Here is an 11,091-nt window from a genome sequence, read left to right on the forward strand (position 1 = left end):
TCGATGCCATCATCATCTCCCGAATAATTAATTAATTTTCAACAAATATTTAAAATTATTAATATAGTATAATTGTGAACATTGTTTGTTGAAAGATACGAGTAGTAACAAAAGCCATGTGGATCGGATCTTTCCTAATGTTCCGCCCACAACGATCCGCTTGACACGCACTCTATGGACATAACGAGTCAGTGAGTCTCTTTTTAAGACCTCGAGTTGTCGTTTCAGAACATTAAGACCGATCAAAAAAAATACAGCAAATTTTGGCGGCACTCTTAACAGCCTTAGAAGTTTCTTCTCAAAACACAATTCTTGATAGTAGAAGAGAGGACGAAGAAGACGAAGCTCATTGTTGTGTCATTATCACATCTTCAACAAGAACGAAAATATCATTATGAATGCCTTTAATCAATCATCGTACTCACTCATGAGCGGAGGGAGTAATAGAAGCGGAATGAGTAATATGGGAGGAGGCTCAGCCTCACACTTGCAAAGGCCTCATCATGGACATTCCTTACATCCGATGAGGGGAGATGCTTCAACCACGATGGGAAGCAATCTACAAGGAGGTAGTAACGCTATGGCTAGGCGTGTCTCGGAATTCTCCATGGCCTCTAGTTTTTCAACAGGAAACACACAAAAGGCACCCAACCAGCACGCTGGCTCGAGAAACTCGTTACTACAGGATACAGAATCTGCTATTTTTGCAGATAGAGGTGACAATGAGAGCTCAAAAGAATCAGCTAAAACTGCACAATCTGCTAGCAATGCTGGAGGTACTTCCTCAGCATTCATTAAGAGCTTGGAAAATTCACTCTTTCTAGTAATTAATTCTCTCAAATATGACAAACCAATTCCGACTGCTATCAGTGTAATGCTTCATCTATTTCTAGCCTTACAAACACTGAGCATTGGCTCTCCCTTAGAGTATGATTGGGGGGAATACGGAAAATGGGTGGTGAGTGTAGTGGCCATTTCCCGAACATTCGGTTTTCAATTTATGCCATACGAAGGTTTTATTGCCGTGGGTGTGGTTTATATCATGCTCATCTTACTAGCAATATTGTCCATATATTTGACATATAGAACTCAACTTATTGGAAGTAGATATTGGGACAAAATTCAATTTATTGCAAGATTTTGCTTTGGCAGTATTTCTATACTGGCAATTCCATTTACATTCAGCATGATGTTTGCATTTTGGAACTGCGATTATGAAAAGACTGTGACCATTAATAATGCGTCAGTTTTTGTGTTGAGAAATTTTCCTGACCGTGTATGCTGGTCACCACTGAATGGCTTTTTTGCAGCTGCATCCATGCTTGTCATGATAACTCAGTTGGCCCTTATTTCCATATCTGCAACAATTTTCTGCAACACACATATTCAAGCTAACGATTTTTTCCTTGTCGACAATCCATTCTCTATGATTTATATTAACGTCACAAATTGTGTCTTTTTAATTATACATCCTTTCATTCCGAAATCAGTGTACTTTATTGCTCCCATTGCATACATTTTGATATCGATGGGATTTGGGACACTGTTATTGTGGAATTTCCCTTTCGTGCGCAGAGGTGCAAACGTGTTTTATGGTGGTATGTTTTTTGTGATTGAGATTTTCACCTTTCACGACCAATGAACAATGTATAATTAGGAATTGCATTTGCGAGAATTGGTGTTGGTATAGTAACGCTAGTTGCAACTTTGGTAAATTCTCAACAAAGTTGGGAGATTGGAATTGGTCTTGTGGGAGGTCTAATTGGGGGCGGCACGTTTATGTGCATCATTGGAGTTGTTGTTACAGAAATTTATTCTAGATATGTGCAAACAAAAGGAAGAAAATTGCTCAAGACATGCCTTCAAAAACGATCATTTGAATCCATAACAGAGTCTGATCTCAAATATGTCAATTATTTTGTTAGATTTGCCATGAAGGGAACTGATGATGATATTGGTCTTGCTGACTCTTTTACAAAATTAGCCATGACTCAACGACTAACAATTAATGCACAAACATTAATTACATGTGCTCTGTTTGTGAAATTTGTGTTAACGAACAGCTCAGTGACGTTTGCAATTGTACTGATTCAAAAAGCGCAAAAACAAACTTCAAATTTCTTTCTGCGTTATTCCATTTACTTACGTAGTAGGGAAATTGAAAAAGCTAGCTCTATGGGAAGAAATAATTTTCAATTGGATAGCATGGCGAATATGGTGCGCTCTAAATGTGAATTATTAAGACAGTTATACAAATTATTTTGGAAAAACATTGCAATGGACCAAGGAGATGACAAAAAACTCTATTTTATTGCTAAGGAAATTGAAAGTGTTACGAAAGAATGTTCAATCATTTTTCAGAATATGTTATTCAACTTTAGGAATGAGGTGGTAAGTATGGAAATTTGTATGTATGCATTTACTCGAGCAACATCTCACAGACTGTATTGAGAAGTTATGCTTCATTTTTGGACGAATTTTTATTTGAAAGGTTGGTATTTGGCAAACTGAGTCGATTTTGTTGTTAATTATTTGGTTAACCATTACTTGATGTTGACAACTAGCACCATTGCAGAAGAATTATTTGAAGAAGCTACAATTTTGGAGGAAGAGAATGCTAAAAAAAGCTCCATAGACGCAAAACGATTACTTGCCAAAAGAAACTCTCATGCCCTTACATCAAAGCCATCAATGCACGAGCCTACATTTTCACCAAACCTTCTAAAACGAAGAGGATCTTCCAGAGAAGATGTTGACATGTTGGAATCTGCTAGCCAACAAGGGGACGCTCAAAATCATCCTCAAAAACAGAAGGATATCTTTCGAGCTGCGTTAAATAAGAAGGAGGAGCATAGGTTCTTATTTCCATTCTTGATGTCACTGTGTGCTGTTGGAATTTTTTGTGTTTCTGTAATTCTCATAATAGGTGTAACAATTACTGCCAACAACAATCGAGACATTGACCTTATTATGACAGCATGTGCCATCTCGTCCCGTAAGTATTTCTGCCAACAAAATTGTGAAGTTGGAATGTTTCAACATGATGTTTAATTGAATTTTCAATAACTATTTTTTAAAAATACCAAGTACCTTATGGAACCATTTCAGACATTCGAAAAGCGCAAGCAATGATGAAATTTTCAAATTCGTCACAAACACAATTCATACAGGGGCAAGTTAAGAAGAGGGTGGAATCGAACATTCAAAGCATGATTCAAGTTCACAAGCATTTGAAAGAGCGACTCTTTACACCCACAATGATGCAACGATTTTTTAATACAAGCTCCAAGATACATATTCCTATACTTCAGACAGACAGTATTTCATTGGTACAAACAACTGTGAAAAATAGCTCAGTGTCCGATTTGGCTACTAAATTTACCACTCTTTCGACCAACTATCTTTCAAAGAGCTCGAGTGAATTCAACAAAACATATGAAGACTTTGACTTTCTAATGTTGTGTAAGTTATTGAAAATAATGCTAGCTTCAACAAGACTTTTACACATGTTCATAGGGACTAATCGACAAGACTTCACCATGTCGTTTGAACGTTTGTGCGATCAGCTGCTCATCGACGTTAACGAAAATATTACATATTTACGTAATGTGTTCATCATTGTGGTGTGCTCGATATCCGTCGCATATTTTATTTACGTTATTATTTATACTGTTGTCATGCAACGAACCTTAACTAGGCTTGGCCAAATCATTTCATTATTTAGAAAAATCTCAAAGGACGAGGTACGCACCATTATTGGAACAATGGAACACAAAACAGAAGACAAAATTATTAGTACAAAAGAATATGTTGCAACAACAAAGCGAGTATTGATAGTTCTGGTAGCAGTGTGCTTAATCGTCACTTTTGTATGCGGTGTATTAATTGTTTATGAAACCATATCCTTTATTGAAAATGAGTCTCTTGCAATGCAAAAAATTCAATCAGCCAATTTGGTGTTGCAAATACTTGAGCGGTGCAAGTTTAAAATATTAGAACTATTAATGGATGACAATGAATCATTAGGAGTCTCTAAATATCAGTTTTACACGGAAATTAAGACTCATATATCAGACTTGTTTATATCTTGGAATGCTTTTAGATATGGACAAGAAACTAACGGTTTTAAAGCGTTGACTGGTACTGGTACTGAGATGGACAATATATTGTTGCAATCGAAAGAGTGTAATGGAACAGATTTTTCATGCTATTCACTCGATAAATTAATGACCTACTTTAAGATTTCTGAGAAAATCAACGACAATGCGTACCACCAAATTTATCCAACTGTTCAAGTATTGGCAGAGTATTCTGATCTATTTGATAGCTCCATTACAATTTCAGACAAGACCACATTATTCATTTCTAAATACGCGTCCCATTTTACATCACAAGTGATGGTTATTTCTGCTGCTTCGTCCTCTTTAACCATTCTACTTCTGTTTATATTTATTTATGCAATATACCGATTCATGTCCAATCACATGAACGAAATTCATCAATTTAGGATTATGCTTAATCATTTACATTGGGAAACATTGGACAATGATCCTCTATTGCATGCATATGTGATGAATTACTCACTCAGTGCAAGTGAGCAGAAAAAAGCTAGAACAACATTAGACAATTCGTCGAAGGAAAAGGCAATATTGGAAGCTGCTGTTGAAGGTGCTGTGATTTGCTCAACCTTTGGTTCTATTTACGTTTTCAACATGAGTGCACAAAAGTTGTTTGGATTTAGATCAGATGAAGTCATAGGTACGCCGTTGGAAGAACTGTTCACACCTGAATCTCGTGGAAAAGTTGCAACGTTTATTTCCAGGTTTGTGTTTAATTTCATTATACCAAGTAATAACACGTTAATAGCTCGCTCCATGCAACCTCTAATCAAGGTGAGACTTTATCAATCTTTGGTCTTCGAAAAAACAAGACAACATTTCCAGCAACGGTCAATTTGAGTGTTTCAGTGTTAAAAGAGAATGAAAATATAATTTCATGTTTCATCAGAGATGCAACCATTGAGAAGCAACACGATTCAGAGTTAGCCGAAGAAAAGAAAAAGTCGGAGGCTCTGTTGTTGAACATTTTACCTGAAAGCGTGGCTCTACGATTGCAAAATGGAGAAACTTTTATTGCTGACAAGGTATGTTTTTATCGTTTTGATGTGCAGAATCATGTACTTTGTATTTTCGCAACTTGAAACATTCCTGTCATTTGCAGGTGGATGATTGTACTTGTTTATTCAGCGATATTTGCAATTTTAATGAAATTAGTAGTAACATGGGTGCCAGTGAAATTGTTCAAATGTTAAATATCATCATCAATGGATACGATTCTCTCATTCCCAAATATTATTTGGAAAAAATCAAAACCATTCAAAGCCATTACTTTTGTGTGGGTGGATTACAAACCATGACATCACATGCCAATCAATCACAGCAAGATCATCCTGAATTGGTACTTCGTTTTGCAATGGAAATGTTTAGCGTCATGCACAGCTATAATTTGCAATTTGGAACCAACATGACCATAAAGGTAGGAATGCATGTTGGAGCTTTGGTATCTGGAGTGATCGGACAATTAAAATTTGCATACGACGTATGGGGCGATGCTGTCAATTTAGCTTCAAGGTGAGGTATGTAGTTTTCAATATTTTACGTTTTTTTTAAGGTCAATTTCTTTTTACCTTATCAACAACAGTCACAACGAAAATCCAATTTCAATTAATTATTACATTTTCATGATCAAATAATGACAGAATGGAATCCGTTTGTTTGGATGGTAGAATTCAATGCTCACGAGAGGCCTATCTTCGACTCTGTTCCAAGTTTGACTTTGACGAACGAAAAGATGTTTACGCGAAAGGCAAGGGTCTGTTAACAACCTACCTATTACACACTAATTATTACCAAAATCCACAGAATTGTCATATGACCACCATTCTCGTTGAGGGAGCAGATGATGATGATAACTTGATGGATGAACATCATCACCACCATTCAGATGTCGTCTCTCGTGGATCGTATGACATCTCAGATGCTGGATCGAGTGCTCCTCCATCGGTCATCATTGAAGATGGACATTTAGTGGCACACCACCACGATCATGGAATGCATCATCACTCTCATCATGATGCACATTCTGAAGTGCATCATGAGCAAGATCACGCAATACATTTATCTAGTGGTCATCACAATTCTCATAACACGCATCAACATTCTATACATACTTCGTCTGACCCTCAATCGAATCATCGTGCTGTGGCACTAGATCAGGATGTTCGGAAGGAATGATTAAGCAACATGATGTGAAAACCAACAGTTCGTTTAAACGATCGGCACTAAGTTGACTTAGGCACGAGTGCGTTGATATCATGCGAATAAAGAGTGGCACGACCAACGCTGCAACAATTCTTTGTTATAGTGTTGAAGATGGCTTTCATGTCAAAACATTAATGTGAGGAAGGTAAATCAAATGGGACATCAATGTGTCCTTTTCTTATTGGCCAAGAGATGATCAGCACTAGGGTTAAGTCAAATGATTGTGTCTCGCGCGTTACTAAGGTGCCACGCTTTTCCTTCATGTGCTAACTGCTTGTCCCTTCTTCTGAACAACAAAAAATTGTCCTCATCATTTTCACTAGCCAAACCTCTCCATAAATTTCAAAACAAAAAGAACAATGAACAAACTACTCTGGAGAAGTAGGAAATCATATTTTCAATAATCAGCATATTCCAAGTTGGAAATCACGTGGTCAAATTCCCTAGTACTCGCTGATTTTAAAGCTTCATGCATAAACGTTTGAATAACAAATAATTTTGTTAATCTCATGATGAACAACGTGATTATGAGATTTTGTTCCGGAGGTGCGGGCCGTGATGATTAAAATTACAAAAAAACATTTTGATGTTATCAGAAGATCATTCAGTGGAGAGTAACAACAACAAGAAGAGAGGTTATGAGGAGCAAGCGGATCATACGAACACCATAGTCTCCAACAGCACAGATCTCCACAAACAAGAAGAAGACAGAACTTTGGATGAAGAATTTCAGGAGGAAGATGCCCGTATCATGTCCACCTCGGAACAAGAATCACTGATAGACAATTTTAGAAAGAAGAGAAAACTCTTTGTAGAGGAGAAGAAAGCCTTTTCATTACACACGTTTGAGTGTTCAACACTTGAAAGCGTCATCCCACAGAGGATGATCATCTTTTTCATTTCATACGAGAAGATGACTTGATCGAGGATGTCATGTCTCACTTGGAGCAAGCAAAAGATGACGAAGAGTCCAAGCTCTTGTATCAACGTCTGTGCAATCTTCAACAACAAGCAGATGAACAAGATTATGAAGGAAAGTCATCAGAAGAAATCAAGAAACTTCTATGCCAAGAAGAGGTTGAAAGTATTTATTTGAGTAATGATCAGTTTGAGAAGTGTTGGCACGTGTTGCAAGCGAAAATTGTGTTGCAGAGCTTGAAATTGAGAGATCCACAACATCAGAAGGATCCACTTTCCGACTTGGATTGGACCATGATGGAGGAGTTGACAAAAACGCTCGGCAAACCATTCCCTGATAAAACCATTGCAGTCAAGATTAAGGAAGAACAGGTTAATGCCATCTTGAAAGAATTCATTTCCAAACGAGAGGCTATCGAAAGTACTGCATTGTATTGTGCCGACTTTCTCGTGAAACGATGTGTTGTACATGATGTGGAATTTATTTCTCAACTGATTGATTCAACAGCAAAAATTCATAGAACGAATCTGGACGTACAAGCATGTCAGATTGCCGAAAATTCCATGGGATTTGGAGATACTCAGCCAGAACTCACGAACGAGGTTATTGATACGTGGCAAACGTTTATATTACCACAAGTCGTAAAAACTCAACAAGAGCTCAATTGTTTGCCAGAACCACATTTGACTGTATCAATTGAGCGCAGTGATGAAAAGAAAAAGCTCGATGAAAAACTATTGTTGAATGAGTATAACGAAGAAGAATATGCTTTTTATTTGGATGGATTTTTCATGAATTCTAAAGAAAGTATCAAAGAAGAACGAGAGCAGGAAAAAGAATTTGAAGACGAAGAGCAGTTTTTTTATGATGACAGCGATTGCAATGATTTCAGCGTTGCGCACTTTTCCCATCTGTTCAACAAACTCTTACCAGACGAGGATATGACATACATTCCTCCATTCTCTCAATTACTTCTTAAAGATGCTGAAGACTTATTTGATAACCCCTATTTCAGCATTATTGAGCTTACCCTTCGCATGTACGACAAGAGTGTTGTCACTCACGAAGAGCATCAAGACTTACCTGTTTCTACGATGAGACTCGGCGTTTCCTTGATGATATTAAATTGTCTGAACAAGGAAATTTGTATAATGAAGCAACGAAAAAGTATAGAAGCTTGTCAGATAATGTATAGACCCTTAGTTAGAGCATTATTGGACACATTTATTGTTGACAGTTATCATTCTCCAGTACTATGTTGGAATGGCAAGCAACGACTTGCTAACATCCGATCGATTAAGGAGTATGACGAAGAAGATCTGTACGAATTCCAGAAAGATGTTTTTTTACAAATAAGAGGATTAAGACCCAGTTTGAATGATGATGATTTCACAGACTCAGATGAGGAAGATGAGACAGAAACTGATGAAAGTGACTGCGATATGGAGAGTAGCCAGGCTCAAGAATTACTATCGGACCCTTGCTCCAAATCAGAAACCTTTATTAAGGAAAATGATGTGGAAAAGAGAGAAGTGAATTACGAAGAAAACTCCATTAACCCCTCACAATGTCACCCAATTTGGGAACATGAGTTCAACACTCAAGTGTCACCTAAAAAACATTGCCTCGATACAATAATGCACCATAACCCTGTTCCGACTAGCTTGACCACTTCTGAAAACTGGCTTTGTGATGTACATGCAATTGCCAAGGACAGCTTTGTGAAAGAACCCGTTTATGACCAGGAATGGGTCACTCTTTATTTTCCACAAGTGAGTAGTACACATTGTTGCATTTAATTTGGTCAGTTAACATTCTTTAGGGAGATTTTATAATGAGGACAATATTTTAAGTGCAGACCATGTCAATGAGCGACATCCGTATCTTGACATAGAATATCAAGATCCCTCACAAAGTCATTCGTTTCACATTGATTTATTACGAATTATGAGAAGAGGTTCCATGAAGTCATGTACTGAAGGAGTGGCGATTGAGGCCTTCTTTTCATTGAAGAATTTTATCAGTTCTGTTTTTCAAAAGCTGCATTTATTGAAAAAGACTGATGGTGATAGAACTGTCACAGCACAAGATGTTGAAAAAGTCATTGGAAAAGATCTTGTAAATGTCATTGGTTTGCGTCATGCTCAACATGATGACGAACAAATATATGAGGCACCACGAACCGTTTCATTCAAAACTCAACCTGTGGAACCACCTGAAAAATTCTCTGACATTGTTTATGAAAATGAGGACAATTTACTGACCACTAAGGGAGATGACACTCCCCTACGGTTTTCAAGTTCATGTTTGGTTTAGACGATAATTTTGATGAAGAGGATATACCATCACCAACAACTCCAGCTACCAGCAGTCCCCATCACGTGTATTCATCATCTGAAAAATTCGATTCAGTCCGTGTTGGTACCCCTCCCGCTGTATCTCTATATCACGATCTCATTAATAATGGTACGATGGCAAATGATCTTACCTTGCTGTTTCAATCCGGAAAATTCACAGACAGCTTTATAGAATCGAGTGAAGGTGTAAAAATTGGAGTTTATACTCCAATATTGAAAGTAAGATGTCCATCTTTGTATGAACAATTTTTCAACAGTCCTGAAAAACGAGAGCTTGGTCTACATGCTGCCAAATTAATCAGCAGTACGGATTTCAAAATTGATGAAAATGTCGAACAAGCAACGGAAATTCAAGAACTGTCTTCGATAATGGATAGTAAGGTGTGTACTGCATGGATAGAGAATGTGTACTTGGGAGTTTTTGAAAATATGTTCGATGAATCAAGTGACGCATCCCGATTTAAAACATTAGAGACCATAAACATGAAATATCCCATTGTAGCCAAGAATGTGAATTCAGATACTTGGTTGGAATGGGAGACATCCACGGATAATATGTTGCAAGATCCAAATCACTACATTAATCATGACATGGAATATTTATTGGATCGACATGATGATTATGAGAAATGTCTGACGTTAAATGCTTTGTACAATGACAATGAGAGCAAGGACTTTTCGTTGCAAATCTGTCACAACAATTTTGAGCCCAGCATTCCTCTCGTACAGTGTAGAGCACACAAATACATACTAGCATGTAGAAGCTCATTTTTCCGAGTACTATTCGAAGGAAACTTTGGAGATGAACAATCCATTTCTTATGATGCCAGTGAAATTTTCAGAGATGTGAAAGCGTTGGAAATGTTCGTATTCTACTTGTATCACAACTTTTTAAGTGATCGCTATGAGTCAACTTTTTCACAACTGATTGAGTTGTATCAGGCAGCAGATTTTTTTGATGTGAACGGACTCAAAGATTTAGTTCAATTTCAACTTGGTGTCAATGTTCAGAGCTCATCACTTGAAGAATGTGTGGATTTACTTCAATTTTCATTGGAAAACGATATGAAAGAATTGTTTATTACCGTGAACAACTTGCTACTCTCTACATATGATTCAGATGGTTTCACCATTATGGATGACATAACTACAGAATATTACAAAACTCTTTCTGGCAGCATTGATTTAGAAAATGTGATTGTAAAACTCGAATTTGTTTATCGAGTATTGAATTCAGACAACAGCTTGCACATGTTTTATAGAGAAATGCTTGACTCATTCCATAGAACTCAGCTGATTTGGTTCATCATTAGAAATCTTGTTTCGTTTAATACTGTTGACGGTTTGGAATGCCTAAAGACAATTAAGGAAACACGAGACCCCAATTCCAGAAATTTATTTCAAGTTGTTCATGATCTTGCTGAAAGATATGGATATGAGTTCTAATTCATGACATCTTTCTCTACAACAACATTTATTAATCATTATGTGACGT

The 11,091-nt window shown here is 37.1% G+C and overlaps 2 protein-coding genes across 2 annotated transcripts; both read left to right on the forward strand.

Moving 5' to 3' along the window:
• Positions 1–394: 394 nt before the first annotated feature.
• Positions 395–6,293, forward strand: C9374_004086 (uncharacterized protein; the record flags this gene model as incomplete). The annotated part of the gene is made up of 9 exons (XM_044693686.1): positions 395–1,598; positions 1,658–2,391; positions 2,442–2,491; positions 2,565–2,995; positions 3,088–3,462; positions 3,517–4,822; positions 4,867–5,143; positions 5,221–5,630; positions 5,759–6,293. The coding sequence occupies 9 exons, from the start codon at positions 395–397 to the stop codon at positions 6,291–6,293; spliced, it is 5,322 nt and encodes a 1,773-aa protein (XP_044549094.1).
• A 613-nt stretch (positions 6,294–6,906) lies between these two features.
• C9374_004087 (uncharacterized protein) lies at positions 6,907–11,042 on the forward strand (the record flags this gene model as incomplete). The annotated part of the gene is made up of 4 exons (XM_044693687.1): positions 6,907–7,171; positions 7,234–9,015; positions 9,062–9,544; positions 9,601–11,042. 4 exons carry the CDS (start codon positions 6,907–6,909, stop codon positions 11,040–11,042), a joined length of 3,972 nt encoding a protein of 1,323 aa, XP_044549095.1.
• Between the last annotated feature and the right edge of the window lie 49 nt (positions 11,043–11,091).

This window comes from Naegleria lovaniensis (assembly GCF_003324165.1).
Source record: "Naegleria lovaniensis strain ATCC 30569 chromosome Unknown tig020, whole genome shotgun sequence".
Classification (NCBI taxonomy): domain Eukaryota; phylum Heterolobosea; class Eutetramitea; order Acrasida; family Naegleriidae; genus Naegleria; species Naegleria lovaniensis.